Source organism: Kogia breviceps, chromosome 8 (assembly GCF_026419965.1).
Source record: "Kogia breviceps isolate mKogBre1 chromosome 8, mKogBre1 haplotype 1, whole genome shotgun sequence".
Classification (NCBI taxonomy): Eukaryota; Metazoa; Chordata; class Mammalia; order Artiodactyla; family Physeteridae; genus Kogia; species Kogia breviceps.
In genome coordinates, this window is record NC_081317.1 from 70,087,643 (window position 1) to 70,109,946 (window position 22,304).

The 22,304-nt window shown below is 40.8% G+C and overlaps 1 protein-coding gene across 8 annotated transcripts in view; it reads right to left on the reverse strand.

The window, feature by feature from the left end:
* Nucleotides 1–22,304, reverse strand: part of SMARCA2 (SWI/SNF related, matrix associated, actin dependent regulator of chromatin, subfamily a, member 2) — a 176,355-nt gene that overhangs the window by 32,867 nt on the left and 121,184 nt on the right. For all 8 annotated transcript variants that reach the window (XM_067041601.1, XM_059071803.2, XM_067041602.1 and 5 more), the window contains one exon: nt 696–913. In XM_067041601.1, the coding sequence (XP_066897702.1) occupies nt 696–913 (218 nt within the window). The remainder of the gene's footprint in view (nt 1–695; nt 914–22,304) is intronic.

Sequence of the window (22,304 nt, forward strand, 5' to 3'; positions counted from 1 at the left end):
GACTATATAGGGCTGCCTGACACCCTAGAACATCTTTACTTTGGTTTTCAAATAACTGTTTATTGTTTAAAAATGGCCTGGGGATAGTGTCCAGCACAGATTTCTCAAAGTTCACATTCAAAAGTTCCATGAAAAAGAGGGAAATTTGCTGAAGAACCATCCTGTCTAGGTAGGGTTATGAGAAAGAGGGAGATGGCTTGAACAAGTGCTCAGAAATTCAAGTGTCTTGGAAGGAAAGAAGGCATGGTATTTTTGATGCAAGCATCGGTTTGGCTTAAAACAAAGTCCTAGCATGAACATTTACCTTAAATATGTGATAGGACTCTTTTTCTCCTCTAACACCTCAATCCAAAGGTATAATTTCACTCTCTTTCCAATCCTTCCACATCAGTGATGGTATTTTGGAAATCCTTAAGAACCCTTCTCCAGCTTAGGTTTTTTTTCCCTTTAATTTTGTCATCTAAACTCCTATTTCCAAATACCTTAAATAACACCTGGTAAAATATCACACAAAATATCAAGAGCAGTCTCTCTGAATAGAATACAAGTTTACTGATACCTCTGGAGCAAAAACCATCAAACAGGAGGTAGAAAGGGCCTGGAACCCAGCGTACACCTTAATAAATCTTGCTCTGCAGGCAGCGTTACCTGTGGTCTTGACGAAGATGATGGAGGTGAAGGAATGAAATGCTCACCTGTCTTTGTAGTTTATCACAGTATCAATGATAGCATTCATCTGCTTTGTCAGTTTAGGGGGATTTGGTGACAGTTTCTCAGCTGGAGGGCGACCTCTCCTCTTCTTGGCCTTTTCCACATCTTCTTTTGCAGGATCTTTATCCACATTTCTTCGTCTTTTTCGTTTCTTAAGCCGTACTTCCTCTTCCATTTCTTCCAAATTGCCGTCTTCAATGGCCTATTAATAGGGAACGAAGGAGAAAAATTCAAGACAAGAGAATACCGAAAAGAAAACAATTTACATAAGTAGAATAAAATAAAACTAACAACAACAAAAAAAAGTAAAAGTTAACAGTAATCAGTGAAGTAAGAAGAAAAAATAGAAGACCACCATATTGGATAAATGCATCTTTAACCCAAGTCTATTTCATGAGCAAAATATATGAAGGCCCAAAACACTAATAGCAAAGAATGTGACAAATATGAAAAGATCTATACATTTAAGTGTTTCAAGATAACTAAAACCAAATGACATTTCAGCTCAATATAAGAAAAAGACCTTTATTGTCTCATTACTGTAGAAGGTAAAAGGTAAACCAAAAGAAGGGGTGAGTGAAGAAAAAATTTCCCTAAGACTACATCCTTACAATCATATAAGCTTTGATCTTCTCTTCTTTGAGGTTGAACATCAATTTATTCATGATTCACAACATAAAATCAAAATTCCATCCAGATTTTCTTCTAACGTAGCAATTAGTAAACAAGGAAACAGGAAGTACAAAGCCACATTCCTGGGTAAACGCACTTAAATCATCCAGGTCAAGAACACACACACAAACAAAAAACACTTTTTTCCAATTACCTGCAAACGCTTGCTTTAAACCAGAGCCAGCAGCACTAATGCAGAGAGATAATAAAATAGCTATAAAAACAACCAGGTATAAAAAGAAACCTGTTCATAAATGGCTAAAAGATCCATGTGACAGACCCAGAAGTTTAAACTTTTTTTTCCCCCTAGCAAATCTCAAAACTTAAGAAGAATAAAGGGAAAAAAAAAACCAAACCAAAAACTGCAAAGAAAAAAACAACAATAGATAAGAGAAAATTTGACCATGGAAAAGAAGATTTTTAAAAAGACCTTGAAATTACATTTCGAGATTAGTTTCTTACACAAAATAACTGATGTTATTTGTTCCTCCTGCCTCTCAATATTGCCTCCAGTGTGTCTCGTGGCTGAAAAGAGCTCTAATCATCAGGCAATTACCTTCATTTCTCCACAGCATCAAACATGGCTAATATTTATGATCATGTGAGTATAACAATCAATATAAAGAGTGATTACAGCTCAGACATAATTTCTTTCACTTATGTACAATGCCTTCTGAAAAAGAAAGGTTTTGTGAAGAAAACCTGGTGCAGAACACAAAACAACCTGGCATGTTAAAAACGCCAGTGGGATTTAAAAAAAAAAAAAGAAAAAAGAAAAAAAAGGTTTTCTATGCATCTTCCAACGTGCAACCCCAGAGAAGCAACATGCACACAGACAGAATCCTAAAGGGACAGTCTGAGCCTAGGCCTTAATAATCAAAAGACAATTTCCATCACGATCCTACAGTGTTCAGATGATAACCACTATGAAGGAGGCAAGGTCTGATGGGTTATCAGGAAAAAGAAAAAAGAAAAAGAAAAAAGAAGCTCCACGTTATTTCATTAATATTCGTTTGCCTAAAAGCAGGACACCCACTATACAGCTAAACACACTGCAGCTAAAGCGAAGATCAAGAAAAGGAAATTGTCCCGCAAATCTTGGAGGCTGAACATGCTAATAATAAATACAGCATGCAAGGCTGTCAACAGTTAATGGTACTGCTCTCCTCAAGCACCCAGTTACACACAGAAATACGGAGAACACCGGCTTTTGATGTGTTACACACCTACACATGCCTGGGATGTAGTTCTACTGAATCTTCAAGACGGCAACGAAAAAGGATATTTACCTTACCACTATCAGCAGGCCGGCTATCGGAAATCACAGTTAGTGGGGATAAAATTAACAAGCCAGCAAAGCAGCGAGCTGCTAGTCTCTTCATCAGCTGATCAGGAAAAAAAAGAGAGCTGGGGAAAGGCTATGTTTTCATATACAAGTAATTTTATTTTACTGAAAATTTAATACTGAAAGGATTGTGGATACTCAAATCTGCTGTTTCATTCTACCCACTACAAGGCCCGAAGCCTTCCTCCTTCAGCCTGTTTTAATATTGACAACTACTTATCATATTTTTTTCCCCCTTATTATTCCAGGCAGCAGAATTAGAGATTTTAGCTCAGGTGGTTTCTGACTCTTACTTGCATTTGAACAATTAAGCCAATAAGAAAACAAATTAATATTCAAATTTATTTTTAAAAAATTAAAAGCAGGTATGCTTTTAGTTTTTATTTTTGTATTTTAAAGCTCATTTTAGTACCTTGCAAAAAATAGGCTGCATGGTTTTGGAGCAGTCTAAGATGATTTTTTTTTTTTTTTTGGATAAAAGACTTTTTCATTAAATGCATGTTAAGTAAAAGCAATGTGCATGTTCTCAAATATTTTAATACAGTATGTTATTCTCTTTAAAGAAAATCCCGAACAACTGTGACACTTCACTTTCAGTTTCATGCTGTAAAATTTTTCATTGTTTTTCTTTTCTGTGGGATAAATGATGAGGGGGAAGTTGTGAAAAGAATATTTCTACTTTACCTCCTCCCCCCTTAATTTTGCAAAAAAGGAACAAAGCATAAGCTTGTGATATTTGGACTTTTCAATCTCTAAATCTGGGAGTAGCTAAGAAGCGAAAACAAATTAAACTGCAAAAAGAACCAGTGAAACGATTTTTATTACAATTGCTAATACGTGCAGATTCTTAGTAAATTTAGGTTTTGGAATCATAAGGAAACACACAAAGTACTGACCATTATTCCCCTTAAATTAAGGTTTTATGCAGGAATGCAGAGAACTACAAAACATCTTCCCTCCTCCCCAAAGACCCCAAACACATCCATATGCAGTGCTTTATGTTCAGGGATTTCTAAGGGTCTTTTTCTAATGGAAATCAATTCACTAAATATTTCCCCGTGCTTTTCGCACTTCGAGTGGAGTAAGATTACTCCCGCCTGTAAGTAAAATTATGCATGGAAAATTTTAAACTATTCTCCTCTTTAAAAAATTATTTATTCAACTGGCTTCACTGACACCACTCAGGGCTAGGGGCGAGTGACACACACACAAAACTTGCTACACAATGCTCAAGTACTACCCCACAAAGAATTCCCTTCCAAACCTTTTACCAGCACAATATTGAAATAAATCACAGAAGCAAACCCCCAGTTTCCGACTGGTGACGTGTTGCGCAAGAGTGCGAGCCCTAATTCAACATACAGACGGCTCCCATGCTGAACTGCCTCTAGATTTAATGAAGTGAATAGGAAGGAAGTCGGGGGAAAAAAAGTGTACAAATAAGAAATTAACACTTTCCTTCCCTACCCAAACGGTGAGACACAACTACAGCGAAGTTTGGTGAGGCACTTCTTCCCTTAAAGGCACATGGCACCCATTTGGAAAAATGGAAGGAAAAAACCCTTCTGGTGATAAAAATCCCCAGCCAAGTTAAAATAGTTAAGCATATTTCAGCCTGCGTTTTTTCCTGAATGAAGCTGGGAATTACTCCTTCCTCCACTGGATGGCAACCTTCTCCACCCCCACCCCCCTTTTCTCTCTTTCATTTTTTTTTTTTTTTTTTTTTTTAAAGAATACATGATCATGACACAGGATGTACAAGGATGAGATACAGAGTGGCTCTTTCCCCAATGAGTTAAGAAAGCAGCGTGTGTGTGTGTGTGTGTGTGTGTGTGTGTGTGTGTAGGTTCTGATAACAAAATGCAGCGACAGTCATGCAGGATTAGTTGTTTTAAAGGAAACACTTTGCAGCTCACAGAGCACACAGCAGACCCGGGAATCAGCTGCACGTGGGTTCAGCCGTGCCCCTCTGTCATCCTGACACACACTACATCTTTTAGTGAAAGATGAACAATCCAGAATGTGTTTATTATCTTTGCTCTTCTCAACCTGTGGTATAGTGGGGTGCTATTATATGTAACTCCACAATACCAGGCAGCAGCAGAACGGATCCACGACTAAGAATAGGTAAACAGGGACAAGCAAACAAAAGCCACAAGCCAGCTCCGGGCGCATTGTTTCACTGTGGTTGTCTTTTCCACTCAGCATCTCTAAATTCACCAAGCAGTGCGGCACAGACCTTACAGTGGAACAGACCATCTTAAGAAAAAATGAAAGGAGCAATTCGAGAGCAATTCCAGACAATGCATGGGGCATCTCTTGGATATGAAATGTGAAATTTAGTATTCTAAATTTAAATATCTGCCCCCCTGACAAGGTCTCTCTTTCCCTCTCACCTCCCCTCCTCTCTGGGGGTCCACCTCCCTTAGCACTCTAATTGGATTCCAGAAGCAGACTAGGATGCTGCTGGGGGTGAGGGTGAGGGTTACAGAACTGAGGGCTAAGCAGTAAAGACAGGATTGTTGCTAATTACATGTCAATTCCAGTGCTTCCTGCGGACCACTAAACTTGATTTCAGTATTGAGGGAGACAAATCTCCCTCAAGCCCTGCCAAGACCTGGAAGCAAATAATACACGTAATGAAACTCCAAACAATCAGAGCAATAGCAGCAGCAACAACAACCAATAAGTGGAATTTTTAAGAAAAATTTAAGATTTCTTGTATGAAAAAGTTTCTTATAATAGGAATATTTAACAACAAAAAATTGAACGTGGAGCTCTTGATCAAAACGCCACATCATTTTAGTCACTCGGTTTAATAAAGACTGTAGCACTTTCGGATGCAGAAGTTCAGACCCACGGCTGAAACTGGACAATTGTTAAGTTTTTAATTATCATGTGAAAATAAAGGGAAGCCTCATGAAAATGGAGTCAGGAGGCCACAAGGGGGAGCCCTCACAAAGCCCCACTCCACAGTCAATTACAGGAAGAATTGTCAATTACAGAGCTCAAGAGAAGAATCAACAGGACAGAAACACCAGTTACAGGACCCAACCAGAACAGATGTATGGTTGACCCTTGAACAACATATGGGTTTGAACTGCACGGGTCCACTTAACACACTGATTGTTTTCAATAGTAAATATTGTAGTACAGCACTACATGATTTGCAGCTGGTTGGATCCCAAGCTGGGTGTAGAGGATCTGCAGGTGCAGAGGGCCGACAATAAATTATACACAGATTTTTGACTGCTGGTATGGTCAGTGCTCCTAACCCTGGCCTTGCTCAAGGGTCAACTGTACATTGCATCTCCTATAAGAAATCTACTAACCCAGCAACTCAGCCAGTTGAGTTATCACTCTGAACTTTCCCTTTTCTCCATTGGAATTTTATTCAAAACAACCCCTCCCAACTTCCTCCTTTTTCTCCATAAAATAACGTTCCTCTACTTTGTTTGTTGGACTTGCCTATGGTTTTTGTTACAGCACGCTTGTCCTGAATAACAATTCTCTGCTATTCCCGAACAAGCTCCTTTTTGCTGATAAAATAATTGTTTTATTTTTGAGGTCAACAATTACCACCCCTCAAAGCAATCTGTTAAACAAGTATGCATAAAATCAAATTTCCAGAGGTGAAATAAGCAGGACACAAAAAGACAAATATTGTACGATTCCACTTACATGAGAAAGGAGAACAGTGGTCCCCAGGGAACAAGTGAATAGGGGTACAGGGAGTGATTGATTTATGGTACAGAACTTCAGTTTGAGATGATGAAAAAGTTCTGGAGTGGAGAATGGGGATGGGTGCACAGCAATGTGCTTAAATATAAACTTAGAATGGTTAAAATAGTAAATTTAACGTTATGTGTTTTTTACCCCAATAAAAAAGTCCCCGAAAAAGAAACCAAATTCAATATTAAGGAAAAATCCCCAACAACTGCAGGTTCATACGCATCCTAACACCTCAACACACAATGCCAGTGAAATCTTGCTAGCTTTCCTTCCAAACTCAAACCTTACAGTATTTCAACAAGAAGCACGTTTGGTCTTGTCCTGGCCAATAACTGGAAGCCTTTTCAAAAATCCTCAATTATTCACTCATTCAATGTTATTAAGAAAATATCCATGATGTAAGGAAATACCTGTACACAGACTTTATACTGTTGTTAACAAATGCCTCAAATACTCAAGAAATGAAACAGCTTAAACTGAAGGCTAAGGATTTTAGCACAGTTAAAAAAATTGTTTTTTCCCCTCTGGGGTGCAATTAACTGATGATAATTTGAAAGACCCTCATTTCTTATTTCACTCATTTGTGAGGCAACTCAGATACCAGCTCTCCTTGAGTTGGGGACTGAAATGCACAACATGCTGGCCATTAAGGGAAAGCAGATGTAGCTTCAGTTTAACTGAATTTCTGGTACTGAGAGCTTTTCAGTTTCTTGTTTGACAACTTTAGATCACTTTTGCCAAAATGACCCAAGGCTCTTTGTTTCCCCACTAAATGGCATAAGGAAGTCACATAAGGACACCTGGAGGAGGAGGGGAAGAGGGGAACCACACTTTATACAGTTGAGACAAGGTAAATTAGCACAGATTTCAGGTAAAAGAAATTTGAGGTTGGGAAGAGGAAAAAGTATAGGGACTATAAAAACTATTTCAGCCACAAGACCAACTATGGACCTTTTGGGCAGTATTAAGCATAATACTCTATCCAGAGAATGACTTAGATTTAGTGGATTGAGATTTCAGAGCAATAGCAGCAGCAACAACAACCAATAAGTGGAACTTCTAAGAAAAATTTAAGGTTTCTTGTATGAGATACTTTCTTGTAATAGGGATATTCAACAACAACAAAACCTTTGGTCCCGTAGACCCTACCACATTACAAACCTAATGTATTAACACCTTTGTTCTTACGAGAGTCAGGCACGTGCTATGCTCCAGCACCCTTGGGGGAATCAACCACAGAAGCCAAGAGAGAACTTGGGAGCCTGCAAGAGGTTTAGAGCAACAATGGAGAATTAAAAGAAATACCCTTCTGCTTTCTTACCCTGAGACCATACATCCAGTTACTATCAACTCCTAAGAGCCAGAACTCCACCTGCTTGTTTCTAGATCAGGGCTTCTCTGGGGGGCCTGGGCCACCTGTGTACTTTGAGGTTCTCAGGATACTAAAAACACGAGGACATGCCAAAAGAAGGTAACAGATTGCGGTATAATGTCAATGCTTGCAAACAATAACTTAATGCTTCTGAGACAGATAGGTAAAACACAATGATTAGGAGTATAACCTCATTTGGAGATGATGACAAATGGCGAAGCGCAAGTCCTGGAGCCAAATAAACTGCTCTTCTGGGCTTCCCCGTGACCCTCCGTCCAGGAGGAATGGAGCCCTCACCCAGGCTTACAGGCCTCCAGCACAAGGCCAATTCTCTCATCTGTAAACCCACCGTGGTTAAGGCATTAAATTCAAATGAGACAGGGGTTAAGAGCAGGGTGCTTGTTTTGCTCGAGGCAGATGTAAAGAAGGCCTCCAAAAGCCAGGTTACAAGGGAGGAGGCCACATAAGTAAAGCAACACAAGAAATCAAGAGCACAGTAGTTTGAGGCCGTTTTGTAGAGGAAGGAAAGCACATCAATTTCAATACATCTTAAGATACATGGCATCCTGAGTCCTTCTACTACTACCACCATCACATCACCACCGACAGCAAGAGTAGCAGCTAGCGCACCGTTCACCACGTTGCCAGGCACTCTGTGCTCTATACACATTTGCTCATTCAATCCTCACAACAACCCTATGAGATCCTGTTATCCTCCTCATTTTACAGATGAGGAAACTTGAGGCACAGAGAGACCAAGCGTACAGGATTAAGAGATACAATCTACTCTGTGTAAAATAGGTGAGAAACAAGGATACACTACATACCACAGGGAATTACAGCCAGTATCCTGTAATAACTTTTAGTGGAGTACATACAATCTGTAAAAATACCGAATCACTATGCCGTACACCTGAAATTAATGTAAGATTGTAAATCAACTATACTTCAAATAAAAAATTAAATCAGTCACAGACCCAGGACGTGAAATCTGGAAGTTTGGCTGCATAAACCACACTCGAACTTGGAGGTTATTCTACTTTACAGCACAAATTCTGATGACTCAGAATCATCAAGAAAAGGCTAAATTATGCTTAGGCTTAGGTGAATAACACAAATAAAAACAGAACATGGTACATCTCAGGAAGACTTCCAGCAAAGACAGACAGACACACATACACACACATGCGCGCACGCACACACACGTATGCAGTCCTTGTTTTGCATGGAAGTGAGGGACCATACAAATGACCATGCAAGTTGAAACCGAACAAAGTCATTCCGATAATCAATGCGAAAATTATGATCATTCCACGACACTGACAAACTTGTATCAAAGCATTAAAAACTCTTACTGTGGGTTATGCATGTACAGGGAAATGAAAAACAGTAAAATGAGTATTTAGAACACGAATTCAAAACATTAGAAATATGACATTAAAATGGTAGAAAATGTATCAAGAATATCTGGATAGCACTTGGCTTCTTTTTCTTCTCATCAAATAGCTTAGGATATAGAGCAAGAGTCTTTTCGAAGCCATGGCAAATTGCCAGGGATCAGCTTTCAACATTTTATCCTTTGCCCTTTCAATGTCTTGAAATCTCTCAGTTCCCTTAATGTGAAGTTTTCTCTCTTTTTTTTTGGCTGGTGTCACTTCCTCTGGGACATCTTCATCTTTTTCATCACAACCATTTTCTTCATTATGTCGGTAGGTTTGCCTTCACTAAGTTCCTCTGGCTGAATGTCTAGATTCCACTCCAAAGGCCACTTTGTGATCCTACATCTTTCTTCACTTAAGCTCTTGATACGGTTGTCTTCCAAACAAGATCTGTCTCATCAGCAGTAAACATTTGTGATCTTCACAACCTCCTGCCTTAACTAATCTTTGGAACCTGGGTGCAGATTTCACAGTCATGCCCTCATGTGCCCTAGCAGCACCACCAAGCCCACTCAACAATAATCAATTCATGCCCATTTCTGAAATGATGAAACCAGCCTTTACCAGCAGTAGTATGTTCTTCTCCAGTTTCCTTGTAATTATCATTTTCTTTCAATGTGGCAACTAAATTCAACACTTCGGCCTGAACACTAGGCAAACTGATTGGATTTTTTTATTATTATTATTGTTATAGTCTTCAATCCAAAGTAAATACTCAAATTCAAACCATAAGTGGCTTCCTGTTCCTAGTGCAATTTACACTAAAATACGTTAAGGTGACTTTAGCTTGCTTTTTATATATTCATAGGGCTTTTCCAGTATGATTTGTATTGTACTTTCATGAGGACTCCTATCCTCAGCTTGATGTTGCCCTTTTCAAATCTTCGAAATACGTCCAATTTCACTTCCTGTGTTGTTACTTTTTGTCTCTCTGCTCCATTTTCACATTTGGTGGTCAATTTCCTCTCCTGATTATTTCTGTGGGTTTATCACTGGGAGATGAGGAGGCACCACGGCCACATGCTTTGCTGTCCGTAAATGGACTGAACAACAGATGCTCAGTGACCAATCGCCAACACACTTTGGAAGAAGTGATGTGATTGGTCACGGATCATGATATGCATCTGTTATTTATATAGTGACTTGTGGACTGAAGAGCTAGCAGCAAAGCTTATAATTTACACAGTCAGTATACCATGGTGTTAGGGGCTGAATTGTGTCCCCCTGCAAATTTCTTATGTTGAGGTCCTAAACCCAAGGACCTCGGAATGTGACTGTATTTGCAGAACGGGGCCTTTAAAGAGGTTAACTAAGGTAAAATGAAGTCATTAGGGTGGACCCTAATCCATTCTGACCGGTGTTCTAAGAGGAGAAGTTTAGGACACAGACACACAACACCGACAATACCTTGATCTCAGACTTACTGCCTCCAGAACTATGAGAAGATCAATTTCTGTTGTTTAAGCCAACCAGTCTGCAGTACTTTGTTATGGCAGCCCAAGCAAACTCATACATAGGATAACCGAAATTTGTTGTTGGGGGACTGATTTTCTTAACTCTATCACAGTAATGGAAATTTGTTCGTGTTGCAATGGGGCAAAGAAAAGACTGCGTGTATGTATATAAAAGATCCCTTTGAATAACTAATGGCAGCCTTTATCTTTCACGCCCTCCTAGAGTGTAAGGGAAACTGTCCTGCCCTCAAGCACATCCTGCCTGGCATTTACATTCCAAATTAGGCAACTCCTCCCTGCCCTGGTCTCACCCTGTGGGACTGGGAATGGGCCCCAGTTCTCAGGATGGGCTGTCTTTAGGCTAGGGCAGGGCCTGGCTTCAGGGTCTCTGCATAAACGCAAGTGAGAGTGACTGGCTGAGTTAGTTCACTTCCCTTAGGAATTTGAACTACAAATGTGAAAGAGCATTCCACATTGGTGTGAGAGTTGAAGCTGAATGAAGGTCATGAGGTAGCACATAGGCCTGAGATGTTATTACTATAAACCATGAACAAACAGGAAACAAAAGAGGATAACAGGAAACAAACAGGATATGCAGAGTATACTGTGTGAAGGAGAAAGAGTAGCTGGTCCCAAGGAGGCCACAATTCCATAAACACAACACACACAAGTATCTGGTTAGGCTATATAGATACATGCATATGAACACACATACATATATGTACGCACACATACACATACACACACACACACATTATGAGTGTCGAATGTCTGGTTCCAGTTAAAGTTGAGAAGCCAACTGGGAAATGTACAATAATTTCAGATTTAGATTTGCTCACGTTGTATCTGTATGGTACTTCTAAGTATACACAAGGCTATTTGTCAAATATGACTGCCCTGCTTTATTTAATGCCAAGTCAATAAAGCTAAAAATTCTAAACAGAACTTTGAGCCCCAGTTAGCTAAGCAATATACATATGTTGCAAACACAATTTGCAATGCAATAAACTTTAAAATGAATCTCTAGTTTTAAAGCACAAACAAACAAGTACAGAGGTAAATATGACCAGGGTTTACTAGTAAGCACACTTAGCACTATTCTGGCCTTGCACTGTTTCCATACCTCTGTGGTATCCTAAGCCAGGACTAGCAGTTTTGCTGGGACCAGCTGAAATCAACACGGGCAGAATCAGAAATCCCCACAACGAACACATGGTCAGCAATTTGCATGGGGCAGACAAACATAGGGACGGGTTCTAATGTGCAGTGGCATTCCTATGTAAAAGACATGCCCTAAAATGCATTCCAGAAATAAAGCATCTAGAGAAATTTTACAAGGTACGCACCTGAGTAAATCTGAGGGAAGGGACTTCCCTGGTGGCACAGTTGTTAAGAATCCGCCTGCTCATGCAGGGGACACGGGTTCGAGCCCTGGTCTGGGAAGATCCCACATGCCGTGGGGCAACTAAGCCCATGCGCCACAACTACTGAGCCTGTGCTCTAGAGCCTGTGAGCCACAACTCCTGAAGCCTGTGCGCCTAGAGCCCGTGCTCTGCAACAAAGAGAAGCCACCGCAATGAGAAGCCCCCGCACCGCAGTGAAGAGTAGCCTCCGCTCTCTGCAACTAGAGAAAGCCCGCACGCAGCAACGAAGACCCAACGTGGTCAAAAATAATTAATTAATTAATTAATTTTAAAATTGTATATTTATATAGAACTATACTTTTAAAAAAAGAAAATCTGAGGGAAGCCAGAAGTCCCCCTCAATGGACCTCCACTCGACTCTACCCACAGCATGGACCTTCTGTTCTCTCCACCTGCCTCTGTACCAACACCCAACTGTGTTGCCCAACATCTTGAAGCCAGTTATGCTTGTTATTGGAACCACATAATTCAATTAGATATTACATAAAATTAAATATCGTTGTGAAAAGAAATAGGGTTCTTATTTCTATAAACAGCGAGTACAATCAAAGACATAAAAGACTAGTCGCTTAAAAACAAAACAAAATACTGCTGAATTTGGCAAGGACTAGACCCCTGTAATTTGGGAAGAGCCTGCCCTCAGTTTGCTTTGTTAGTACTAGGATTCTCCCTCAGGTGAAGGATGGGTTAATTAACTAAACGAGGGGCATCCTTCCACAGGGCAAACGTGTATCAAATCAGCACAAGGTATACCTGACATCTTACAATTTTGTCATTTATACTGCAATAAAGCTAAAAGTTCTTTTTAAAAAAATTCTCACTCTTAAAAACAGCAATACTGGAAATCCTAAGTGATACATGATGTAAGACAGACCACCGTATTCTAGTAAGCGAGCTCGGAGGAAACCCCAGCCTTACATCAAAAATGTGGCAAACAGATATACCTTACGTTTTTCATTAAAGTTTTCATCTACATACCAGTGATGTGTCATTTTCTCACCTTAACTAATATTTTCATTGACAGACCGGCTACTGGTTCTGATGATTTCAGTCAAGGCGACTGCTTCTGCTGTTTTTTTTTTTTCCTTTGTGGAATAGGGATCACAAGGAATGTCCTATTAGCTTGCTTGTTCTTTTTTTGGTCATCCAGTCCTTTTCTCCCCTGCGCTGAGACGTAAGAGCTCCGTTCTGAGTATTTCCTAGGTCGTTATGGGCTACACCCCATTGGTCAGATCTTAAATACCCCTCACATCACGTGACCACCCTATTCTGCGTTCTTAAGTTTTCCTCAGTGGATCAACTCAAGTCTCATGCCTGGAGCCTTGAGATCACCATGACCTGATTTTCCCCTTTCTGACCTGCCTTCTTTCCTGGTATGTGAACACAGAAGAACAAGGATCACAAGCCCGGTCCCTCCCCAGAGCTGCCATGCTTCTTCCCGTCTGTGTGATTTCTCACGCTCCTCACCTGGAGTGTCTTTCCCAAACCCTCGTACGTTGTGCTGATTGATTGTGGTCCCTGCTTCAGTGATCCACCCTCTACTCAGGATCTTCTCCAGCTGTGAAAGGTCTTTTTTTTTTTCCCCCCTTAGAGAACATGCCTTATTTTTCTCAGTTCCCCTACAGTATCTAGCACAGTACTGGGAGGGAAAAGTTAGGGAGTATAAATATAAGCCGAACACAAACTCAACGTTTAGACAGGGTTCCCTAGGAAAACTGCTCTTAGGTATCTACCAGCTTACTGAATACTGCGATTGAGTTCAAGTGTTATTTGTTCTAGATATTTCTCTCTTAACCCTCAGGTACAAAGTTATCACCTCTAGCATCAAACCCTATCTTCCCTACATCACTCTCTAGTCCTCATCCCACTTCTAACCTTCCCTTTACTATCAACTTCTACAGTCATCGATACTGACGACGCTACTTCCTGACCACACAGTAAAATTCCTTTGGCAACCAGGACACTGATTTGCCCAAAGTTTCCTATATCCCATATCAATCTCCTCTAAAGCCTATTTTATTTCTTTTCCATTGCTCCTTACTTAAAATCTCTCCTTCCTTTAAACGCTCCGGTCTTGGGATTTCTTTTTTCTTTTTTTTTTTGCGGTACGCGGGCCTCTCACTGCCGTGGCCTCTCCCGTTGCGGAGCACAGGCTCCGGACGCGCAGGCTCAGCGGCCATGGCTCACGGGCCCAGCCGCTCCGCGGCATGTGGGATCTTCCCGGACCGGGGCACGAACCCTCGTCCCCTGCATCGGCAGGCGGACTCTCAACCACTGCGCCACCAGGGAAACCCATTCCTACCTTTTTTTCACCACATTTTCCTTCCCCAAGTTTTCCTCAGGCCCTCTTTTTTTCATTCTCACTGATTGTAAATATGCAGTCAGTTGTGGTCAGTCGCCCCTTCTGAGTACACAGCAGGCATCACTAATAAGTCTGATGTCCTCATCAGTAACAGGTGAGATGTCTCTTAACGAGCCTGGGAGGACTTGCTCCTGGGGAACTTCCAAACAGCTCTCATAGAGGGGCTATGAGACACACCCCGTGAAAGGCTCCTAGACGGGGGTGCCTTCTGCCGAGTAGTCTGGATACAGACTCACAATCCTCCGTGTGCTGAGCGCTCTCTGAGCAGCCCCTCACTACTGATGGCCGCTACCTGTGAGGAGTCCAATTCCGTATTCTGGATGTAGAATCTTCCGTGGAGATCCAAATTGCCCCTGGCTTCAAGTGTGACCTCAAGGCACTCAGTTTCAAGAATTCTCTCTCTAGCCTGGCCTTCTCTTTGGAGTTGCCAATCAGGATTGGCAATATCCTACCAAAAGTCCCAAATTAGGGCTTCCCTGGTGGCGCAGTGATTGACAGTCCGCCTGCCGACGCAGGGGACGAGGGCTCGTGCCCCGGTCCGGGAAGATCCCACATGCCGCGGAGCGGCTGGGCCCGTGAGCCATGATGGCCGCTGAGCCTGCGTGTCCGGAGCCTGTGTTCCGCAGCGGGAGAGGCCACAGCAGTGAGAGGCCCGCGTACCGCAAAAAAAAAAAAAAAAAAAGTCCCAAATTAAATCCGTCACTTTTCTTCCAACAGAACGAATGTTTCACTTCTGGATCCTATTGAAGAGCAGCAGCATTCCCTACCCCCACCCCCAATTATCCTGAATTTCTATTTAAAACCTTTAAAATCATCAGTTTCCCTTCTCATATGCCACATCCTGTCAGTCACCGCAGTTACCTCTAATATAGTTGATCAACAGTCGTCTCCTTGCCCTCGGTCTGGTTTTCCCTTCACAGGGTCAAATATTGTATAATGGCCTCCCTGAGGGGGTCTCCCTCATCCTCTCTCTTGGGCCCTTTAACTTCATCCTTTATAATGCAAATGGTATCTTTCTCCATTTAAATGGAGGGACACATCACTCATTCTCAGATTTCAGAAAATTTCAGGCTTGCCATTCTTTCTGTGGAAGACAATAAAGCCCAGATTCTTTGGTCACGCATAGCCTCCACCCTAGTTTTTCTTTTCCACTCCAGTCTCTATAAAAACTCCCAGTTTACCCTGCCCCCTCCCCATATCCTCAAGGCCATGCTCTAGTAGGTCTGTGTCTTTATTCCCATCCTACCCCTAGGCTCTTCATGACATTTTTTTTTTCTTAGATTCCATATCTATGTGTTAGCATACGGTTTTTGTTTTTCTCCTTCTGACTTACTCCACTCTGTATGACAGACTCCAGGTCCATCCACCTCACTACAAATGAGTGGCATGGACATATATACACTACCAAACGTAGGGTGGATAGCTAGTGGAGAGCGGCCGCATAGCACAGGGAGATCAGCTCGGTGCTTTGTGACCGCCTAGAGGGGTGGGAGGGAGATGCAACAGGGAGTGGACATGGGAACATATGTATATGTATAACTGATTCACTTTGTGGTAAAGCAGAAACTAACACACCATTGTAAAGCAATTATACTCCAATAAAGATGTTTAAAAAAACCCAAAAAACTCTTAAGTCCCAGCAGAGGGTCACAGTAGCATGAGTCACACTTCCATGTCTCTTTGCAGTTCCCTTAGCCTGGCACCCTGCTCCTCCTGACCCCTCTTTCCTATCCAAATCTTGCTCATCTTTTCAGAAATGCCTAAAATGCCATTTCATTCATAATACTGTACTTGATCTCTTTTCCCTTTACTTTCACACTATATTACAGGTACTTTTATTCACTATTTATTTAAATCTGCTTGGTATGAGTTTTGGCTTTGTCTTCAAATATGTCTGAATCTCCTATCATCTGAAATCTCTTTTGGAATTTAAAAAAAAGTCATTTAAATAAAAATAGCCTTCCAAGGCATTTAGATTGATGCCTTGCTTACCAGTGGGACCCCAAAATCTTGCTGAAATAAAATTAAGTCTTTACTGTTTACTCTTTTTCCTTCTCAAAATGACAGGGTTTACCAGGAAAGTACATTCTAAGGTCTGGCTTAAAAGATTACTGTTCAAGGAACGGCTACAGGATTATACAGCGAATTAAACTAAGCCAGATAAATGGGGCAAAATGAAGATTTCTGCGTTTCTGTTTGCCCTGCTGCAGCCCACCTCTTTAAACTGCCTCTATTTTAACTGGTAATTATACAATCTTCTGCCCTCCTCCAGCTTTGGGAGTTAAATGGTTTAAAAAAGATATCCAACCCCACTGGCAGAAAGGACCCTCTAAGCGGGACAAGCCATGAAGATCAACACCTCTCACTTAGCTCAGGGGCAGAGCTGTGTGGGCAACTCAAGCGAACAGGTAAGGAAGAGAAAGGGAGGGGCCCTGGCCCCCCTAGAAAGAAGGCAACAAGAAGGGTAGAGAAACTGACCTGAGTCCCCCAAAGCCCCGAGCCCGCTGCTGGGTAGAAGGAAGCCCACAAAGGAGGCCTTTCTCGAGGAGTGGTGGGGCTAGCAGCCTTCACGAGGTGTGTCTTACATCCAGTCCAGGAGGCTGTCTTGACATTCTTGAGCAGCGGGTCCTCCCAGGGTCATCAAGAGATTCACCTGTTGCTGATCTGACCTGAGCTCCTGCACCTTTTCAAGCAGCGGCCAAAACAGCAGGCCAGGAAGAGGTAGATTGAGTGGGTAAAAGGGGCTGTGAACTGGGATGTGATTTGTCTTTTACCAAGCCCCATACTCCCACAGACTTGCCCTGATGTGCATTTTCAAAATCTAAAAGGCAATGCATTCAACATTCAATATTTAAAAACAAACTAAATGCTAAATCCCAAAACCATCTTCCAGGGCTATGAGGCTTAGTGCCTCATCTGTAAAATGGGAGAAATAATACCTATTCCAAGTATGTAAGGGGATTAAGGTGCGATGCGTTATTTACAGCACTCAGCCTAGCACTGTATGGTACAGAGAAGGGAGAGGATGTACAGGAACTGAGAGAAAGGGTCTGATTTGGCTCAAGAAAAGTCCTGAAAATTCTATGGGAATAAACTTGGATTAAGAACTCAGTCCTAGGGAGGGGTATGGTGTGATGTGAACTGACTTAATGACAGTAAAAAAAAAAACAAACCACCAACTGTGTAACAGGAGAGAGGTGAAAAGTTATCTTTATTTTTAAAAAAAAAAAATTTTATTGAGGTACAGTTGACATATAACATTATATAGGTTTCAGGTGTACAAGATGATGATCCAGCATCTTTATACCTTGCAAAACGATCACCGCCAATAAGTCCTGATACCATCCATCACCACACAATGTGAACTTTTATGGTTTACTCTCTTGGCGACTTTCGAGTGTGCTCTACAATATTACTGACTATAGTCACCATGCTGTATATTCCATCCCCATGACTTAGTTATTTTATAACTGGAAGTTTGTACCTCTTGACTCCCTTCACCCATTTTCACCTACTCCCTAACCTTCTGGCAAACATCATTCTGTTCTCTTGTCTGTTCATATGTTTTGTTTTTAATTTCCACATATAAATGAAATCATATGGTATGTCTTTCTCTGTATGACTTCTTTCACTTAGCGTAATCCCCTCAAGGTCCATCCATGTTGCTGAAAATGGCAAGATTTCTTTTCTCTTTTTTACAGCTGAGTAGAATTCCATTGCATATATACACCACATTTTCTTTATCCATTCATCCACTGATGGACACTTGGGCTGTTCCCGTATCTTGTCTATTGTAAGTAATGCTGCAGTAAACATGGGGGTGCATATGATGTTTTCAAGATAGTGATTTTGCTTCCTTTGGATAAATACCCAGAAGTGGAGTGGCTACGTCATATGGCTAGTTTTATTTTGAATTTCTTGAGGAACCTCCATACTGTTTTCCATAGTAGCTGTACCAGTTAATGTTCCCACCAGCAGGAAGGTCCCCTCTTCCCCAAATCCTTACCAACCCTTGTTATTTCTTGTCTTTTTGAGAATAGCCATTCTAACAGGTAGAAGTGATGTCACTGTGGTTTTGATTTGCATTTCCTTTACGATGAGACATCTTCTCATAATGCCTGTTGGCAATCTGTATGTCTTTTTTGGAAAAATGTCTATTCAGATCATCTGCCCATTTCTTAATCAGATTTCTTTTTTTTTGCTATTTTTGTAAGTTCTTTATATATTTTGGATATTGACCCCTTGTTGGGTATATAATTTGCAAATATTTTCTCCTATTTAGTAGGTTGTCTTTTCATTCTGTTGATGGTTTCCTTTGCTGTGCAGAAGCTTCTTAGTTCGATGTAGTCCCACTTGTTTATTTTTGTTTTTACTGACTTTTGAAGTCAGATACAAAATTCAACACCAATTCTGATGTCAGGTAGCTTACTGCCTATGGTTTTTTCTAGGAGTTTTATTGTTTCAGATCTTACATTCAAGTCTTTGATCCATCTGGAGTTAATTTTTTTGTGTATGGTATAAGACAATGGTCTTGTTTTATCTTTCTGCTGTCCAGTTTTCACAACACCATTTATTGAAGAGACCTTCCTTTCTCCATTGTATATTCTTGCCTCCATAGTCATAAATTAACTGGCCATATATGCATGGGTTTACTTCTGGGATCTTTATTCTGTTTCACTGATCTGTGTATCTGGTTTTTATGCCAATACCATAACGTTATGATTACTACAGCTTTGTGATACGGTTTGAAATTAGGGAGAGTGAAGCCTCCAGATTTGTTCTTCTTTCTCAAGATTTATTCAGGGTCTTTTACGGTTCCATAAATATTTTAGGATCGTTTGTTCTATTTCTGTGAAAAATGTCATTGGGGGACTTCCCTGGCAGTCCAGTGGTTACGACTCCATGCTTCCAGTGCTGGGGGTGCAGGTTCAATCCCTGGTCGGGGAACTAAGATCCCACATGCCGTGTGGCACAGCCAAAAAATAAACAACAACAACAATGTGATTAAACCAGCCAAGATAACTAAATATAATACCACAAAAACTCAAAAAAAAAAAAAGTCACTGGAATTAATAAGGATTGCACTGAATCTATATATTGCTTTGGGTAATATGGACATTTTAACATGACTAACTCTTCCAATCCATGAGCATGAAATAGAAATTTCCATTTCTTTGTCTCTTCTTCAATTTATTTCACCAGTGACATATAGTTTTCAGTGTATAGGTCTTTTACCTCTTTGGTTAAATTTATTCCTATGTATTTTATCATTTTTGATACAATTCTAAGGGGTACCGTTTCTTAATTTCTCTCTCTGATAATTTGTTGTTGGTGTATAGAAACACAACTAACTTTTGCATACTGCTTTTTTTGTACCCTGTCACTTTACTGAATTCATTTATTACTGAGTTCTAACAGTTTTTTGGTGGAATTGGAAAGCTGTCTTTAAAAGAGAGGGGAAAACAGCCTGTGATACTTGAAGTGGAGACATAAAAGCCCTGTTTATGAGAAGAAGCAAAAATCGCTATTCCAGTGTGGGAAGGCAAGCCCCCACGTGTGCTTTAACGGTCCTTAAAAGAAAGTCAGTCCCTTACCAGTGGGTGCCCAGGAAAACAGGGTGTTCTTAAGACTGAATGGAAGGACATGCAAATACTACCAACAACAGGCCGGGGCCTGATGGTCATCATGGCTTGGGATTTATCGAAACTCTACAGAAGAGCCAAGCCTCATAACAGGTTAAAAATAATCCTGAACATGGCACCAAAGTAATCCCTGTCTGTGATTTTACTTGGCTCCTTTTCTAACCTGGGTATGTGAAGGTCAGTGAGATCACAGGTGATTCTATTTTCTTTCCCTCCGCCTTCCATATTTCTCATTATGCTTTTATGATGGAGAAAATCCCTCCAAATAAACTTTATTTTAAACTTTACTTTTCTTAAAAAATATTAAGCTCCAGGTGTTCTGGGTGCTGACTATAAAAACACAGAAAGATACAATTTATAAAACTACTAATAAACAGTCATTCATTAGATTTGTGTAACATGATAAAATGGTGGCAAATAAAACCCCTAAACTGGGCTTGTTAATTCTTTTGCAAAACACATGTTCATGCCAGGGATTCCCCTGGAATGTTAACAATGTAATCTGTTAGACGCCACAATATACTTCCCAGACCTTCCAATAATGTTCCATGACATTAGTGTATTTTTTTTTAATTAAAGTAAATGCAAACAGATTTGGTCTTGATAATTTGGTGAGGAGAGTTGATATGGTTCAATGAACAAAACAGATCCATTTTTGCACCTGTTTTGTACTCTGCTTGGTACAAGGGTTTAAAAAAAATGGCAAGGTGGGCAGTTTCTTCTTGATGGCAAAGAACTAGAAAATTCTTGGTCTTGGTCTGTACAGAACTGCTGAAGCCCCCAGCTACCTGAGTAGAGAAAGCAGCCCCCGGTGGCAGGTAGGTATTCCCTTCACTGGCTCTACCACGCTGGTATCCTGTCCATCATATACTGTCGGCGCACAGGACTCAGCTCAACTACCCAAATGTTACCGACAACCAGTTAGTCCTGTACACTAGATCAGGTACTGAGTCCACCAACATGCTACAGAACCCCTTGTCAGGCTGCATTTTTGAGAGAAAGCCTGGCTAAGAACAAGGAGAAAAATCTCACGAACACCCGTCTGAGTTTTAGTTCTTGGCGGTTGAGCGTCAGTTAGAGCCAGACCAGGGCAAACCCACATAGTCCTTTCTAGGGCCATCAAAGACAAAGTCAAAGAAGGGCAGGCAGGAGAGACGGGCTGTGCTCTCTTCCTCACCCCCATCTCTTACTTCATGACTCCAATGTATTGGCAAGAAAGCAGGCTCAGAGAGCTGAACTGACTTATCCAAGATGTCACACAACCAAACAATAATACATCTGGAACCAGAGCCCTGATATCCTGATGCCCTGAGGCCTGGCATTCCACTAAGTTAGGAGAGGCAAACTGGAAGAGAACAGAACCACTGGCAGCCTCGGTAAAGCTGAAGTTTTGAGGATATCATTTTAAATAATCTTTGGAAAATATTCTACAAGGCCCAAGGGAAAGATATTTTTTAAAAACGGTGTCGAGCACTAGGAATATACTTTTTACGATGGACTATGACCACAGAGACCTTAAATATTGGATTTCAGTAGGAATGGCGGAACAAGAATCAAGCTTTGCCTGGAGCAAAGTTTCATGGTCCTGTCTACAATTTCTCATGATTCCGACAGTTCAACATTCTTTAATAGAAAATAAGAAAGGAAGCCATATAAAAGGTACATGGTCTTATACTTAAAATCAGCATTCTCAGTTGGAGACTCTCTTGAACAAAAATAGAAATGAAAACCCAATTAATTTAGTACTTTCTTTTTTGCCTTTTCATTTTGAGTTAGATATATTAATCTGGCTTTTGTTGAAAAAGAAATGAGGGTTTAAGCTGGAAGACAGCTGTTGTAAAATCTAGGAGAATTTCCAACGAATAGCTGGGTTGAAGCAATGGTTGTATTTTTTATGAGTATTTAAACAATCTTCATCAGTGTGTTCTGAAATTAGAACAGAGCCTTCAAACTCTTGAAAAGCTCAAGAGCACTTATGTCAAAACAGCATGCCTTTAGCATTCTTTTAGGTAGGAAATCTTTACATGAAGACACAGATTGTGAATCTAATGGGAAAGAATGCCAGTAATTTCATCCTTGATCCACACCGGTAAACAACAACAACACAGGATTCTACTGACTTAACCAAAAGGACATGGAGTGTAACCAAAA